An 18,862-nucleotide genomic window follows, 5' to 3' on the forward strand; every position below is an offset into this window, starting at 1 on the left:
GGAATCACAGGTAAGAAAGTAGCTATAGATTCTGGCTCGACATCTGCTACTACTTTTTGTGGGGACCGGGATGACTGTGCTAGAACCCACTTTCTCCTCTCTTGCATGGGAAATACCCCATGCTTGGATAAGGTGGAAAGAAGGGCAAGTTCTTTCTGGTTGCCTGTGCTCTGGTCTGCATAAAGGTGGAATCTAAGCCAGCAAATATCTTCGGAGTCCCTTAGATTGCCCAGAATTCCACTCATCACCTGAGTAAAGAGCTCAGTCCAACAACACTTGCTGAACCTAATCACTCTATCTACAGAGTCCAACCACTCGAATAATCATGGGATATTGATTAAATGAACATCTCCTTCTCTCCAGAAGCTTGTAGTCTAAGGGAGGGGTAGGGAAGGCCGGGGAGCCAGCAACTAAACAGAAATCCACCAGTCACCGTCATGAATGTGCGTACGCATCGCAGCCTGCAGTTGCATACGTGCGTCACCTACCAAGGATCCAAAAGAATGAGAAGGTACACCAATGAGAGTGAGTTATCACACTGCTTGATACTAAGGTGGTGTCAATCTGGACACCTTGGGCAGAGAAGTTCATTTTATAATAAGCAAAAAAAAACTCCTGGCTAGAATGAGGAATGTCATGTCATTTAGACTAAAAATAGCAGGTGGGGATGAGGGCAGTAAGTTTGTTTCAAACTGAGCCTGTGAGCTGGCATGCAGCAGAAAAAAAGGGAGCTTGGGGAAAGGACAGAAGCATTGAAAAAAATGGGAGCAAAATTAATGGGATGGAGAGAAGAGGGAAACGGAGAATGGCGACAGAAGTAAAGAAAGCACAGGAGGGATAAATGAACAAAACTACACACCGTAACTCATTTTTATTTTGAGTATGGGTTTAAAATTAGGTTAACTCATGTTCTAAGCCTTCACTTCCCTTTTTGTTTCTGTCTGCAGTTTGACTGTCGTTTGTTCTGGCGTAAGTGGGTTTAAGTCATCCCAGATTTCAAAGGCTTTGCCCTGAGGTACTGGATTTTTATTTGATTTGTAAGAGTTCCAGGGGGCTAATCCGTGTTCTTCCCTCCAAGGTGGATCGAATGTCTTTCCCATGTGGCTGCACTAAAGAAGGATGTAGTAACACAGCAGGTAGAATTGAATTTAATCCTATCCGTGTCCGGACTCACTTTTTGCACACAATAATGAAACTTGAACTGGAGAGAAACCGAGAGCAGCAAATCCCCACGCTGAACGGCTGCCACGGGGAGATAAGTGCCCACAGTAGTTCCATGGGCCCTGTGGCTCACTCCGTCGGATATTCCATCGCAGACAATTTTGAGATTGAAACGGAACCCCAGGCTGCAGTGCTGCACCTGCAGTCGGCGGAGGAATTAGATTGCCAAGGAGAGGAAGAGGAGGACGGTAGCAGCTTCTGCAGCGGAGTCACGGACTCCAGCACCCAAAGCTTGGCCCCCAGCGAGTCAGACGAGGAGGAAGACGAGGACGACGAGGAGGAAGAGGAGGACGACGACGAGAAAGGGGACAGTTTCGTGGAAGCTTTGGGTCCCCATGCCGAAGGGGTCCCTCTTCCTTCCGTCCTTTGTTACTCCGATGGCACGGCCGTCCACGAAAGCCACGCGAAAAGCGCTCCCTTTTATGCCAACTCTTCTACCCTCTACTACCAAATAGACAGCCACATTCCAGGAAATCCCAACCAGATCCCCGAGAACTACTCGGAAAGAGAGACTGTGAAAAGCGGTGCCCTCTCGCTGGTGCCTTACACCATGACCCCGGAGCAATTCGTGGACTATGCCCGACAAGCGGAAGAGGCGTACGGCGCCTCCCACTACCCAGCTGCCAACCCCTCTGTCATCGTTTGCTGCTCCTCTTCGGAAAACGACAGCGGTGTGCCCTGCAATAGCTTATATCCCGAACACAGGTCCAATCATCCTCAAGTGGAATTTCACTCATACTTGAAAGGCCCCTCCCAGGAAGGGTTTGGCTCTGCATTGAATGGGGACAGTCACATTTCAGAGCATCCTGCTGAAGATTCTTTGAGCCTCGCAGAAAAGAGCAGATTGCACGAAGAGTGCATCAAATCGCCCGTGGTGGAGACTGTCCCTGTTTAGTAGCTTAAGTTATTCTTGGACCAACTCTTCTCCTGTGTAAAGCACTGTATTTAATTGGATTTCCTGGGCTCATCGTGGTTTCAGCTGAGGACCAAGAAAACTTGGACCGTGGTGAATCTTCCAGACTGTATTTTGTTTTCTCCCTTCTAGCTACGTGACTGTGCCGTTGCACAAATGCAGTCTCTATGAGGGTTTTAAACGATTTCAGACTGTTTTGATAGAAAATGCTAATTTTAAAAAAGCATATCTCACAGTTGCCTACCTGTGAAACTGTGTGAAACCTGCCAAGCTGTGTAGATCAGAGCTCCAAGTTTTGGATTATCGGGCCTGTGCAAGATTGTTAACTAAGACTGGGAAATAATAAGATTTAGAGTCCTAATTTTCGATATATCTGAAGATGATGGTGACTTTTTAATGTAAAAGTAATTATTGTAAGAAAAAGATTTAATTGTTCCATGCGTATTTTATTTATGGTAGTTAGAAGTCATGTTTTGATGAAAACGAACAGCAGCATGTTCTTTTAAGCTGAAGACACATAGTTAGTACCACCGAGCATGCCCACATGGATTGCCTCTGGAATCCATTCACATTTTTATGATCGTGTCTGATCAAATTTGCAAATACTTTCTTAAGGGTGAAATAGGCCTATTTTTGCTATTTTGGACAAATAAATGAGTCTATATGTGCAGGTCCTTACACAGTTTTCTCTAAAGTTAACAGTTAGGACAATCCTCTGGTGAGGGTCTAGTTCTTTGCCCTCCCTCAGTTGACTCCAGAGATGGAGGTAGAAGGAATTGCCTTTCTTTTTTAAACAGCATCATCTTGGTTCTTAGCTTGGACAGCACCTTCAAACTCTACTCCCCTGCATCAAAATGCACTTTAGTGCCCCTTCATGGTACCTTGTGAGGGGTGGGGACTAAGAACTCTTTGAGATGAAAAATTTAAAAAAAAACATTTTTTAATCTGTAACTATTATAAGGTTCATATAATTAAATAGAGGAATCACCCAGTGATACTTTATGAAGGAAAAATGACCTGTTTTCCTTCACCACTCTCAAGACCTAACTCGGTAAAAGCAGAGGAGGCCGAGAAAACACGGAAGAGACAGAACCTCAGCAACCAGCCTTTTTCTACAGCGTGATCAATCCATCTCTACACAATGAGCGTATAATGAAATTTCCATTTAGTGACTAGCTGATTGAAGGGGGGGCCTCTACCCAAATACTCAACTAGGCCTTACTTTTCTGAAGCATTTTGATTTCTCTTGCCTGGGACAATTAGCAGAACAGTCCAGAATGCATTGAATACTTTCTAATTACCTCATGTTCTCTTATTAAAGGGGACAGATAGAAATAAAACATGCACTCCCCACCTTTAGATTATCTGCGCTTGGTTCGTCGGAGGACTTCTAAGATCCCGTTTTCCTGTAAATTAATTTAGGTAACTAAATAGTGTGTTCTACTTTTTTTTTTTTCCAATGCAATATGACTATGCTAAATCTGTTTCATATTTTTGACCTTCTATTATATCATTTCACATTTTATGCCTCTTTGAAATGTGGACATGCCTTGCTATTCAGTGACTGCATTGCTACTTATTTTTTATGTCTTTTAGACTTGGATGTTTGGAAATATGGATATAAATATATTGTAGATCTCAAGTCCTTAAAAAATACTATTTTATTTCACTGAACTTAAAAAATGTTTGATCTAGAGAAAGTCCTCCAATGGAAAAGTTTCTACTAAGACTTGATTTGGGGAAAACATGTTTACTTGGCAGCTCTTCCACTGTGCAGTTGGTTCCTGCCCCTACTCTACCCCACCACTGGGCCAAACTAGAACCATTAGTATTAACAGTACAGCAGCTTTGGGTTGGTCCTTATGGAGGTAGCAGTAATGAGGGCAGGGATGTTCCTTTTGAATGACAAGCCCTTTGGGCTAATCAGATTGGGGTTTTGCTCAAATCTTGATAGTATATCCCATGTTGTCTACAAAGTTACAGTTTTTAGTGCTTGATCTCCAAATTTTCCCCCTATTATATAATCTAAAGAGCACAGGCCCAAAGAGAAAATGACAGGAGGCTATTGTTCCTTCATTTGAGCACGTGAAAGAATCACGTGTGCCATATTGGCTGGGCCATTACAAGCCTTGGAAGCAGCTACGTGTGAAGTATTCAGCTTATTCTTGGAACACAGTGTGGCAGAGTGGGGCAGAGGTGACTCTGGCTGGGCAGAGTTGAAGGGTAGAATGCCAGTCCAGATTCTGAAATGATAGATATTTAATTTAGTTCAACTTTATTTTCACAAGAAGGTTGACACCTACTTGTTTATGTTTGGCTGGGTCTCTGTTTTGTAGCTTCATTTCCAAAAAGATGTTTAACCTAGAAACAGGCAAACAAACAAACAAAAACAGAGCTTTTGCCCCTATCTGTCCAACTGGGGTGGAAAGTCACTGCTACACAGAAGGATTAACCTTCCAGCCACAACAGCTTCTATTCCAAATGTTCATATGCATAACCTAACCCCTAAACGTCTCCCACAAACTACACACACAGATTACCTATTAAATCACCCCGGGACGTTGCACATGCATGCACACACACACACACACACACACGTACACACACACACACATACATAGTAGGTGTATACCACACATTGGCGAGTGACAGATTTTAGGCAATGGCCAGTAATGAGTACTGAATTTTTCCCACCCTAGCATCTGGTTGGGTTTTATGATCTAAAAATGTGGTTTAAAAATAAAGATAATTTTTAAAGCTATAGTTTAAAAATATTGGTTCAAAGTTGCAAGTAATACTAATGAGGGAATCATTTCATTATCACTTCCTTTCCCAGAAAAGCTGAGAGAGCACTGTGTGCCAATGGACTTTTTTTTTTCCATTAATAGACCTTCTATTCAACAAAAACTGCCCACATGCCAGGAAAGCGCTACAGTTTTTCTAAGGTTTTTAAATGGGGATCAAGCTGGATGCAGCCAGTGGATTCTTCAGATCTTTATACCAAGACACAGTAACCTGACCTGCAGCTGTTGTATTGCCCCCGTAGTATAGCTAACCAAATTATAGTCTTTTTTGACACACAGCTTTTTAGTCATTCACTGTCAATGGCAAAGCTTCGTGCTTTGGTCCCTGTTGTTTTAGCACCAGCCCTGTACTTTTTATTAGGGCTTAATTCCCAGTTTATAATCCAGGCCAAATTGATTTGCAAGTCAAGTGGCTGGAGCAGCTTGCATTTCCTTTGTCATTTTAGGTTTCTTCTGGGAGAAAGGAGTCAATGAAAGAGAATTAAGTTTTTCCCATCTCTTGATCATTGATTATAAAGACGTTAGTAAAATCCATTTGTCTCATGTCTTTTGGTTAATTGAAGAATATGGTTACTTTTTGAAAGCCAGTCTTTTCTTTGTGATGAAACTATATTTTTCCCAGAGTGCCAATCACATATAAAATGTGAAATTAATACTTACTAATTAAATTTTATTATTAAAATCTTCACAATCGTATATGGCCCAGCAATACCTCCCCCAATAAAAGCTGAATTACAGAAACACTGGCCGCAAATTAATCAAGAAAAAAGAGGATTATAAGTGATTGTGCTCTTTAAATTTTTATACTCCAACAGATGACTTCTAGGCAACATTCTGGTTTGGTTATCATTAAACAGGAAAATATATGATTTATTTTCTATAAACATATATCACTGATTCTTTATTTAAACTTCTGAGATTGTTGTACAAGTTAAAATCCTTTGTTCTTGATATTTAGAATGTACTAAGTATCACTTCTTTCTTTTAACAAATATTTATTGAACACCTACTATGTTAGAGGAACTGTCCCAGGTGGTTAAAAAAGAGGGGGAAAACACTACAAATTCTAAGGGATTATGATAATGATGAAAAATGGAATGAAATAATCAAGCCCCATTCTAATCGTTTTAATCTGTGATTTTATAAAGTGATATTAGAAATAATGACATCAATTCTTGTCTAATTACATTCAAACTGCGACTAAAGAGAGAACTTCTTTTGCCTAAATTAATGGAACTCAATGGACCCTCCTTCTCCCCTCTCTCCCCATCTGAAATTTATGAATTAAATCTGGACTCAGCTAGAAGAACTGTAATCCAATGAAAAAGAGATTGTCAGATAATTGCTTCTTCCCTGTTAGACCTATGTAAGTGATGCTAAATTTATACCAACAAACTCCTACCCGACAGTTTCAAAGGCAGGTTGACTCACACATAACCCAGGAAACATTTCAGGAAACCTTTGAAACAACAATGTAGAACACCATCACTCTTCCTTCTGTTTATAAACAGCCTATCAAAATAGCTAAGCCTGAGTTCCTAGTTCCAAAGGCATTGCCTTGCAGCTTGTAGAAAACACATTGGTCGTTCAGCGCCCTCACTTTTAGCCAGGGATACAAACCATTGAATTAGTAGGTAGAAAATTAACATCCTCAGAAGTTGAGAAAGCCTTTTTAAAAGGTGCCATGAGCCTTCCATTTCTCCAAATACAGACTTAATCTTTCTCTTTAAAATGGCATCTGCTCCTTGTCTCCAAGACAGTTTAGAGTATATTATTGTAGTCAGTGTATGAAATACCAACCTTAAATGGGAAGTACCTTCATGCTTTCTTAGGCAAGACTTAACTGTAATTCAAAACTGGAACAAATCTATGTATTCTTACCACAACCAACACCAAAAGCTTAAAGCCTTGATCACTCTTAGTTCTAACACAAATTTGCAACTACTGATTACATTATTCTTTCTGAGATCTGCTAACTTGAGTGACTTAAATGCCTAAGCCAAATGCCACAGCTTTGCACAGACAGCGCAGCTCATCAGATGTTTTCTGTAGCATTAAAGAATGTAATTGACAATTTAACTGAATATCAGCAATTTGAAAACTCACTAGAATTATAGACATGTCGGGGGGTTGAGGATAGAATATAAGCTTAGTAAGTGGTGGTGTCTCCTAGGAACCATAAAGTTTCAACAGAGCTGACAAACTAGAATTTTATTATACTGGAAAAACTAGATTCATAAATGGCAGCCCAAAACCTAGAAGGGTCAATTACAATGTGGACACTCACAGCCCAGTTGGTGTTCCCATCTGTGACCTACTATCCCCATCAATTTCACCTTCCGATCTAAAAATCATCTGATGCTTAAAAAAAATAAAAACACAGAGCTACAGCATGCTAAAGAAACTGTTTTAAAGATTTAAACACATTTTATATTAAAAAGACTGATAGACTCTTGTCAAAAGTAATGAATACGGAAATAAAAGAGCTCTTTAATATTTTACCTGCCAAATCTGTATATTCAATGTGACTGTTTAAAACAGTCACTTCTAAGTTTTATTTCAACTCCTCTCATAGAAAGGGGAGCATGAGGCTCCCCTCCCCCTTTCTAACCAATGCAAGTGTTTTGGTTTTTTTCTTTCTTACCAGAAATTCAAATTCAAAAGTTTGATATGAACTGGGTTTTACCTGGTGAGCAGTCCTGGTGTTAGTCTAACTTTGTGCTGTCTGGATAGTAAGTGTAATAATGCCTTGATTTCTGTATCCTGACAGTGGTGATTCAGACAGAATGATGGGAAGCAGGAAGGTCTATACAACCAGATTCAAAGCCTAAACCAGTTCATCTATTATATGCAATTTTTGTAATCTAACTTATAGCCTGGGATTTTAGTAAATACAGGTACTTGTTACATTCATGGAAAATGAATCTCAAAGATTTAAGTCAGGTTGTTGACTACTTTCTCTCACTTGTGATAAATATACCACTATACAAGGTAGTTGTTTTCACTTGATACTCGACACTTGCTTATAATTCAAGAAAAGCCAACTCTGGTGTGTCATTTTATTTCATCTCATAAAAGTTTCTGGCAGAAGTGAAGTTTCAAAAGAGTATGATAGAATGTATTTTGGACAATATTTGTATTCAACATGCCAATGGTGGCATTCCTTTCTTTGCATTTCTTGTTACCATGGTGATAGTCAAGTCAGTTCAATGACTCTCATTTTAGTGACATGTGTGAGGCCACTTAAATATTTTTAAGATAATGTATATTGATTAGAAGCATTTAGGAAAAGACAAATTTATGGTAGAAATTAGCCTTGCCTTTGTCTAAGTTAATTTATGTGACCTTGTTTGAATGGTTTTAGTTGCAATTTTGGAATACTGCTTTGCTAGGTATTCCTCTCCTTTCTCTTGTGGCTTTCTCCCAATATTTTTATCTGGCTTAGCAGTATCTTAAAAGTTATTTATTGATGAGTATTAGGAAGGAAATTGATATAGAAAATATCTCTTTAAAAATTGTCTGGGAGCTTCTATCAGCAGAGATCTTCATCAAGCCCTCCTGCCACACTGGGTAAGACCTGAAACGACCTTGTCAGGGATGTGGCCTCCTAATATGATTTTGCTGTTGTCTCTAAATAGGGAACCTATAAAAAATACGGTTGAGGGGCTTCCCTGGTGACGCAGTGGTTAAGAATCCGCCTGCCAATGCCAGGGACACGGGTTCAAGCCCTGGTCTGGGAAGATCCCACATGACGTGGAGCAACAAAGCCCGTGCACCACAACTACTGAGCCTGCACTCTAGAGCCCTCAAGCCACAACTACTGAGCCCACGTGCCACAACTACTGAAGCCCGCATGCCTAGAGCCTGTGCTCCGCAACAAGAGAAGCCATCACAGTGAGAAGCCCGCACACCACAGTGAAGAGTGGCCCCCACTGGCTGCAACTAGAGAAAGCCCGCATGCAGCAACGAAGACCCAACACAGCCAAAAGTAAACAAATAAAATAAATTTATTAAAAAAAAATAAGGTTGAAATTTCTAACTTTGTAGCATAATTTATCCAATTTTGTTTTGCTCTTCCTTTTTATGTTGGCCACCAAGCTTTCCTCCTTAGCCATATATAAAGTGCCCATCTTTTAAAAAAATTCAAAGATCTATATACCATTTTGAAATGATACTTAAATATGAAAGAGAAGGAAGAAATAAAATAAAATCCAAATCTGAATTCTCCTGAAGAGGAAAAATCTAAATACTTAAACCTAGAAAATAAATTGCCTGAGATTTGTTGGTTTTGTTTTTAATCTAGTGTTGATCCTTGGATGGTTTAATGATAGCCAAATTATATCTGAATATAATTGATTTTAAATTTTAGTAGTTGGCAAAGTCATTTCCTTTGTACCATAATCAAATAGGGTCCACCGCCAAAGGTTACTGTCTGAATCTTGATTCATTAGGCACTAGTCATGCCAAACGGGTATCTCAGAATAGTTTCATCTTTTCAAAGATACTCACAATGGCCAACTGTGTGTGAATAATGGAAAGTTTGAGATTCTTCTGTATTCTTCAAATTTTATAGCCCTGAGACTAGAAGAGATCTCCAGAGGTCATCTGGCTCATCCATCTACCTCCAGGGAGGACAGTCACTCAGGCATGCTCTACAGGATAGACACCCATCTATTCTTAACATCTCTAGGGAAGGCAGTTTCCTTGGCAACACAATCCAGTCCTCCTAGGTTTTTCTCACAGTACGAAAATATCTTGGCCAATCTTTGTGAGTTAGGCACCTGGCAACAGTTGTGGTGATTTGAGCCATTGTACTGGGAGAATTGGAAAGTTAGGTTTCCCCTACCTTTGATGTTTGTTACATTTGATGATTCCATAAGTCTCCTAAGAAATCAGAGTTTTAAAAATAAAGATGTGGGTATTGGGACAGTGTTCAGTAACGTGACCTGCTCTCAACAAATATGGCTGTAGTTTTTGTTTGTTCGTTTTTATTTTCTCTTCTGTTTTACCATTGCTATGATGTCAGGGAAAGTGACTGTTTCAGATCCCCGGTGACAGACATCAACACTAGGATCGAGTGACTCAACTTTTTAACTGTTCAATTTTCTGAGAAGTTACAATTACAAAAAGTGAGCATTTTCCACCTTCTTGCTTCTAAATAAGTACCTTCTTATTCATCTTTCTATACCCTAAAAATGACAAATGAGAATCTCAAATTTTTCCACTTTTTCTGGGGAAGTGACTGGTTGTGGCGAGTCTGGTGTGGAATGAAACGACTCCAGAAAATTACTCAGCTACCATTTGATCCCAGCCTTTGTCCCCATGTTGTTAAAACAGTGGCTGCTTGCCTTCTCAGGGATCAGCAAAATGATTTAAATATTTGTCATCTTGACAAGGCCTGAAAACGAAAGGAATCCGGGAGGGTGGTGATTTTTTCCTGATTACATCACTTGACCCAAGCACCCCCTGCAGAGAGCTTCTTCTGTTTGTTCAGAGTTGCCTCCAACTCAGAGTCAGAACTAACCGGAAAATGAAGAACACCCTCAAAATCGATGTTTCCTTTCTCCATGGGATTTTTTCCAATCTAGGTACAGTTGCTTATGCCCCCCAACTCAGATGCTCTTGTGAAATGACAGCCACATCAGTGCGTTGTTGCTCCCCACAAATAACATTAGGGGAAATAACCTTTTTTGCTTTAAAAAAAAAAAAAAAGCTATAGAATGCTTATGTAAAGAATGTTGAATCATTTGGCCCATGTTTTAATTGACTCTAGACACCTCTTTGGAAATAAGTCCGAGGCGTAGTTTGTGAAACATGTTTCAAAAGTGTTTGATGTAAAATAAACGCTAGACATTTACAGTACAGAAATAGTTTAAAAAAAAAAAAAAAAACCTGTAGATTACAACTCCGTTCCTGAGAACCTCAGCCTTTATTGTGTCTTAGTAAAGTTGATCTGCTTTCATTTTAGTTTATTGCATTTCTGGTGTAATAGCCTCTTAAGATAGAACTATTAATACATATGTACTGGTTAATGCCTGTTAATGCAGAAAATGCACTTTGTTATTTCAATGTGTTTCCCTCAGTGTCACAGGGTATAACAATTTGATAGGAAAAGGTCATTTGACATTGGTCAAAAATGCATTCTCCCCATTTAAAATGTATATGTATAATTGGTTGCATAGACAGATGTCACCTTTTGCAGTATCTTTATCTCCATCATAGTCTTAGACATCAACTGTGTGCCCACTTTCCAGCTGCCATAGAAATTTGGTACATTTGCAAATTCTGGTGAAATCTAGTGAGCTGAATGTAATGGTAGATCAAATGATCCAAAGCACTTGGGTGTTATCTTTCAGTCTACATTGAACCATTCGGACATTGGGAATGGTTTTTACACAAGGGAAGTCTTTTGAGAGTATTTGTGGGGGGGGGGTTGTTTTGTTTTGTTTTGTGTCTTTTGGATTTCGCTGGCCAAAAAAAAGTAATCTAAAACCAGTGAGGTCAATCCACCGTAACATTTTCAACATTGTGATTGGTTTTATCTTTTAGTTGATTCCTATTATGAGTTTTACTCAATTTCAACAGTATTTCAATAGATGTTTTATTACTGTTATGTTCAATATAATCATTTAGAAAGGTTTAAAGGGAAGAGAATCAAACTACAGTTCATACATAACTTCACTTTACACTAAGTTGTCATGTTCTATGTCACGCAGTTTCTAGATTGATTTCTCTTGTGTATAAGTTACAACATCAAAGATGCCAAAGGGTATATAAAATAAGCTACAATAATATTCAACAGAACTTAACCTGGACCTTATGTTGTAATAATTTATTCATATTAGCTGTAGTCTTCTGTATTTATATTTTCAGTATTTATTATGAATGACATGGAAATTCGTGTATTTATTGTGGCTTTTTATTGCAGTGTGTATATATATATATATCTATTACAAATAAGCATTTTTAAGTCTGATCCTTAAGTTTCTTTTATTAGTGGCACTTGTATTATGCTGTACTTTTTATTATATATTGTACAATATCTTGTCCATTTGTTTGCAGCAGAGTAAAACCGGTTTCTAAGTTGTATCTACTGTTGCATTTTTGTTGCATTTTGTGTAAATCCTTTGTTTTTACCTTCTGAGCCGTCACACACACACAAGAATACCTCCCTCCCCTGGTACAAAAGATACATTCCTGAAAAGTTGTGTGTGAAGCCAGTTCCTGTGAAATGGCTCATTACCTTATCATCTCAAAGATGTGCTAACTTTATTATGATTGGTCTCTAAGTGGACATGCTTAATAAAATGTTTCCTCCTCAACCTTTCAACCCTGTCATCACGTAATGACATGTAAACAAAGATGAGGGCCAGAGAGGAGCATCTTATCCCAAGGAAACTGGGGAGGATATTTTTACCAAGACAAATCCAATCCTTTGCAAGTAGTATCCTGCAATTCACCTGTTCAGTAGTATTTGTGTTTTGCTTTGCTTAAAGCAGAATCTGTGTGATTTGGGGTTTAGAATATATATGTACACATAAGTACATATATATGCCTACCTATTTGATAATGCCGACTTAAGGTAACCAAACTCCTTTTTATTGGCAGTAGAATGAAGAGAAAAGAAAATGGATCCTTCCTAATCTCCTACTATGTGCAGGTCACTGTCTTCAAACAACTTGTTTTTCTTACATCTGGACACTGGTCTACATTTTTGAAAGTTAAATAATAATATGTGATTGTGTGATCATCCCCAAAGGCAAATTGGATCGTGTTGCTCACTTAACAACTCTTCTGTACGCTTCCTTCCTCATTGCCAACAAGATAACACCCAAACTCTTTGGAATGCCCCCACGAGATCACCTAAGATCTGGGTACAGCAAACCTCCCCAGCCATTTTGCTCATCAGGCTCTCTCTTTGCTTCCCTTGCCCACAGACAGACCACTTAGACTTTGCCTACGACCCTATTTTTTTCCTGCCTCCCTTTTTGCCCAGAGTATACACTCCACACCCCATCCTGACAACACAATTATAATGACTTCTTATTTTTCAAGAGAAAACACAAATGCCCCTTCCTTTATGTTGCCCTTCTGATTTTCCTGAAGATTGATTACCTGCTCTTTTATGCCTAATGCAGACGTTTATTAGCACCCCTCCCTTCAGGTCTCACTGCACTTATTTAGGTACCTAGTCCCTCTACAGAACTCCCTGAGAACAGAAAATGTGTCTTCTTACTCGCCATGTCCTTGGCATCCAGCTTAGCGCCCAGACCATAGTAGATGCTTAAAGTATGTTTACTGACGGATGTGCAGTACAAAACTGAGTGGTGCATTTGTAGGAGTTCAGATGAGGGAAGGATGGGTGGCTGAAAGTGTGGAGAGGGTGTCAGATTCAGGAGGAGGAAGAAATTCGGCTGGTAGGGGACATTCTAGGTTCCACGTTGTGGAACAGCTTGAGGAAGGGCTGAGTCAGGACCAAATCACCCACTTCTGTGTAGGGTAGAAGGAAGTTGCTAAGAGCAGATGATTTACATTCAGGAACAAACGAGCATCAGGTGAGGAGAATCGATTCAGATATTGCAAAGCTTTGAAGACCAGTCTAGAGAGTCTGACTTGTATCCTTAGGGAAACAGGGAAATCTTGAAGGGATTAGAAGAGGAAGTTCAACCAAAGAAGAGTGATGTTTAGCAGAGTGGAATCACTGTGGTTGCAGGACACAGACAGTTTGGGAAGATGGGAACACCAGAGTAAAAATCATCCTTGTAGGTATTGCAGTCATTACTCACTCAGAAAATCATTGTCAAGGACCTACTCTGTTTAGGACACTTTGCTAGATTACAAGGGGGCAGAGCTGAGCAAGACAGGCAGATCCCCTCCAGACGAACAAAGATAGGGGTCCTGATGATGATGACAAAGAAAATGTTGCTTATTTGAAAGCCTACTTAGGTGTGAGAGATTAAGAGCAGCAAAAAGATGATGAGCTTAAAATACGACAGGTGGAGTACAGGGAAGGACTTAAGAGAATGGCTATATCGTTAACAGAAATGACGATGTTACAAGGAGGAAGAGGTGTGTTCATTTTGGACATTGAATTGTGGCTGGAATACTCAGTGAAAATACCAAATGGACAGAAGGAAATATGAATCTAGAGCTTAGATGAAGATGTGAGATTGGGAATGAATGGGTGTTTTAAGAGGAAACCAGAGAGAGAGAATGAGAAATGTACAGAGGAGAGGACTGAACCTTTCAAAGGCTGGGGTTGCAGGTTGTGCTCTCAGGCAGCGGTGCTGAGACGGAGTTTAGCAAGCAGGATTTTCGTCAGGGACCAATACTCATGGAAGCTGGAGGAGGACGCAGGTGAGGAAGAGGGAGAACTCAAGCTACAAAACAGATGCAACAAAGCCCCGACCAGCCATTCCCACCTGGGTGCTCTGAAGCATAAAGGGCTCCTCCAAGCCTGGGGGCTGAAAATGGCTGGGCTTTTATAGTCATCCCACAGTCAGTTATTGGATGTGGTCCCCTGGGATGGGAGTGCTCTGGGGCGAGTTGGTACTCTGTAATAGAAGAAATGTCCAAAAAGAGCCAAAGACTGGAGGCTGTTTGCTAGGAACACTCTCAGAAGCTGGGAAAGTCCTTCCTTGAAGGGGAATCCTTGAAGGTGGCACGGCTCTGTGTCTTCCACAGTCCATAATTCAGACCCACTTCTTCATTTGAATTTCAAGGAGCAGGCCCTCCAGGATTCAGGAATACTTAGAAGAGCTTCGTTAGTAGAATAAACTACAGCTCTTGCCACTGCAATTGGCCTTAGTACCACCACTGATATTCATCATCTCCCCAGTTCACTATAATTTCTACATTCTCCTCATCTTCAGCAACCACTTCTGCTAATCTCAGTGGCTTACTTGGTGGTATGACTCAGACCCAAGAGGCATCTTAGTGCACTGATACTCCTTCCTGGCCCCCATCGTGTAATAGTAGACCCATCTCTTCCTGATGATCAAGATGACGACTCTTAGGGCTTCCCTGGTGGCGCAGTGGTTGAGAGTCCGCCTGCCGGTGCAGGGGACACGGGTTCGTGCCCCGGTCCGGGAAGATCCCACATGCCGCGGAGCGGCTGCGCCCGTGAGCCATGGCCGCTGAGCCTGTGCGTCCGGAGCCTGTTGCTCCGCAACGGGAGAGGCCACAACAGTGAGAGGCCCGCGTACCACAAAAAACAAACAAACAAAACAAAGTGTGCCTCCTTTGGGAACTAGGGCCTTTAACCCAGAAGAGCCTATAGAGTTGTGGAATAGGATGCACAGTTTTCCCCAGTGGGTCATGTTAAGTGGGGCCACTTCCTTCACCCCATGGAAGGAACACTTGGGTTCCTAGACCCGTGTGTTCTTTCTCCTGGGGATGTAATAGTATATAAAGGTTTTTGATCCAATGTGTATACTGCATCCTGAAGCACGGTACCCCATCCTATAGAGCAGCGGTCACCAACCTTTTTGGCACCAGGGACCTGTTTCGTGAAAGACAGTTTTTCCACTGACAGGGGGGGTGAGGTGGGGTCCAAGGGGTGTTCTGTCAGTAACGCGAGCCATGGGGAGCAGCAGATGAAGCTTCACTCGCTCGCCCAGCACTCACCTCCTGCTGGGCAGCCCTGTTCCTAACAGGCCACAGGCCGGAAGTGGCCTGCGACCCGGGGGTTGGGGACCCCTGCTATAGAGTATCACCTCCAAACTTTAGCAGGTCAGTCAACACTCTGTCAGGCTGGCGGCTACTGAGTCCATGATATGACCAGTGGATCTTGTGGTCATGGGCCCACTCCATACCTCCTTTCCTATAAGTGAGTTCACGGCTCTGATACGATGTTAAATGGGACCCCATATGGGCAGATCATATATACTGTAAGCCCTGCAGCTAAGAAAGGCAAAATCAGACTTAGAATATATATTTTTTTAATTAAAAGCAAACAAACAACAACAATAGCAAAAAGCAACCTCTCTCCATCCAGGATGTAAGAAAGTCCAATGTAATCAATTTGCCAGCAAGTGTCTGGTTAGATTTCGGAAGAACAGTGCCATATCGAGGGCCCAGCATGAGGCTCTGTTGCTGGCCTTCTATAGATTCGGCAGTAGTTGTAGCTTCATCAACCTTGGTAAGTTGGAGGCCATGCTCATGGGCCTAGCCTTCCTATCTCCCACTGCCACCCAATTCGTGTGCCTATCACGGCAGCACTGGAGTAGCCAATGGCTGAGGCTGGCTGCTGTCAGCTGGCCGAGTTCTTCTGCCTACACCAGTACTTATCCCTCTTCATGGTGGGAAGTGCAATCATTTATCTCTACTGTGAAGGAGATGTCCTGGAATGCCCCAGACCACAGGGTCCCCAACGATTATACTGATGTGGCAGGCTTCTGAATCTTCAGAGTGTTTATCTCCTGCCCTTTAGAGCTCCTGTGTTTTACCAAGGCCTTCAGCATTCATGATGACCATTTATTACTCATCTGGCCTGATTAGCATAGTATCATAAATGGGGTGGTATTCTGCAGGATATCCAGAGAGTCAAGATTTCTTTGTACTGTATTATGACAGAGTACAAAACTAAATACATATTGTCACCCATTCCATGTGAAGGCAAATAATTTCAATCCTCTTTTCTAATTGGAATCGAAAGGAATACATTTGCCAAATCAATGGTCTCACCCATGTACCTGAGGTTGGTTAGCCTTCTCTAGCAAAGATATTACATCTGGCACAGCAACTGCAATTGTGGTTACCACTTGGTTGAATTTGCAGTAAAATACTCTCATTCTCCAGGATTCATCTGCATTCTGCAGGGGCTCAGGTGACTTAAATGGAGATGTGATGGGACCTCCACCCCTGCATCCTTAGGTCTTTAAGGGTACCACTAATTTCCACTATCCTCCCTGGAATGCAAACTTGTTTTTTAATTTTACCTTGATTAGGGGGAGGGCACAGGAACGGTTTCAGAGATTTCCTCTTGGCCTTCCTCACTATTATAGCCTTTATCCCACAAGCCAAAGGTCCTATGTGGGGATTGCATACATACCAAATACGCCAATCTCAATTATGTAGTCGGAGACAGGGGAACTGGCCACTGGATGGGTCTACAGACCCAGTGGACTTAAGCCGGACCTTAACTAGGTCACTGTTTATTTCCTGGTTCTTATAGGCCCCCTCTTGAACAGGGGGCTCATAGTGAGGCTTCAGTTCTCCAGGTCATTGTCAAGTCTAATCCAGTGTCAAATAGTCCTTAAATGTTGGGATAGTCCCCTTTCCCTGGTGCACAGGCATCTGAGTAAATGGTTGTAGGTCCCTTTTCAGGAGGACTGGGGGAACCATTACCATGTATACTTGTATGATATAGCTGGGTCCTTCCTCCTAGGGATCTGGCCTCCTCTTGGGTCAATCAGCCTGAGTCTGAAAACTAACCCAGGTCTAGAAAATGGGCAAGAGATATTTGATCTTTTATTGGGGTGATTGCCTTCAGGCTCCTAGACATCCATCCTAATTTCTTGTGATGGTATAAACTGAGTAGTACTTGTGTTGGCTGCCCACCTATTTTTTGTCTCAGGACCCTTCACTGCCACTCTGACTCTGCCACTAATTATGATAATTGCAACCTCCCGGTTTTTAGCAGTTATGTGCCACTACCTGTCCTCTATTGTTTTAGAGTTCTACCATCCCCATTGGACTGCCACCTTGGGCCAGGAAGTATCTGTCCTCCATATATAATATCATCAAATCATCAAGGTCTTTGTATGTCATATTTAGGACTTTGGCTATTAAGCAGTGGCGAGTTTTATTCCACTCAGAGTTTTAAAAGGGTACGTCTGACAGCAAAATAGAATGGATTAAGAGAGGTGTACAAGACAGGAAGCAGAGAAACCGATTAAGAGTAGCCATGATCGGGGGCTTCCCTGGTGGTGCAGTGGTTAAGAATTGCCTGCCAATGCAGGAGACACAGGTTTGAGCCCTGGTCCGGGAAGATCTCACATGACGCGGAACAAATAAGTCTGTGCACCACAACTACTGATCCCGCGCTCTAGAGCCCGTGAGCCACAACTACTGAGCCCACACGCCACAACTACTGCAGCCCGCGCCCCTAGAACCCGTGCTCCGCAACAACAGAAGCCACCGCAATGAGAAGCCCATGCACCGCAACGAAGAGTAGGCCCCACTCACCGCAACTAGAGAAAGCCCGCTCACAGCAACGAAGACCCAACGCAACCAAAAGTAAATAAATAAAATAAATAAATTTATTTAAAAAAAAAGAGTAGCCGTGATCGATGGAAGCAGTTCTGCCTTGCTCATCATTGTATTTGCAGTACCTAGCATGGTGGCTGGACATGGAAGAGCCTCCATAAATCACCATTAAATGAGTGTATCCTCAAGCCAAGTACCAACGCTCACCTGAACCAAGACAAGGGCCATGGGAACATCGAGGGGGCAACCTGTTCAAAACATATGTCAAAGGCTGAATGCAGAGGAAGGGAGAGGAAGGATTGAAGGGTAATGCAGAGATTCCCTGATTTGCACGTAGAGGTACACTTGCTCTAGACCAGAAACACTAGAAGAGGAGTAACGGTGGACAAGGGAAGGGAAAGAAGGAAAGAAAGACTGAATTCTAAGGTTCACCTAATAATCTATGGTTAAGAGCTGCCTTTGTTGAAATTTCTCAACCAAGTCTCCGCTGCTAACGCGCTTTCTCATAGCCGTTTTGTATGCACGAGTTCTCGATGATCAGCACCTCCCTATCGGTATGGAACAGCCTCTGCCTCTTTGTCAAGCTTTCACTGGTAAAGCAAAGCAGCAAGCCAATTACTGAGATCATTCAGATGAAAATTTTACTTTTGCCTGAATTAGCCAGAGAATTGAAGCATAAATGGACCTTTTCACTTGACTGATTGAGATAATTGCC

At 41.6% G+C, this 18,862-nt stretch overlaps 1 protein-coding gene across 1 annotated transcript in view; it reads left to right on the forward strand.

Moving 5' to 3' along the window:
• Nucleotides 1-12,027, forward strand: part of CSRNP3 (cysteine and serine rich nuclear protein 3) — a 185,688-nt gene extending 173,661 nt beyond the window's left edge. The window contains exon 7 of the mRNA XM_033412594.2: nucleotides 1,079-12,027. Within this exon, the coding sequence (XP_033268485.1) occupies nucleotides 1,079-2,116 (1,038 nt within the window). The 3' untranslated portion in view covers nucleotides 2,117-12,027. The remainder of the gene's footprint in view (nucleotides 1-1,078) is intronic.
• The last annotated feature ends 6,835 nt before the right edge of the window (nucleotides 12,028-18,862 follow it).

This window comes from Orcinus orca, chromosome 7 (assembly GCF_937001465.1).
Source record: "Orcinus orca chromosome 7, mOrcOrc1.1, whole genome shotgun sequence".
NCBI classification, from domain to species: Eukaryota; Metazoa; Chordata; class Mammalia; order Artiodactyla; family Delphinidae; genus Orcinus; species Orcinus orca.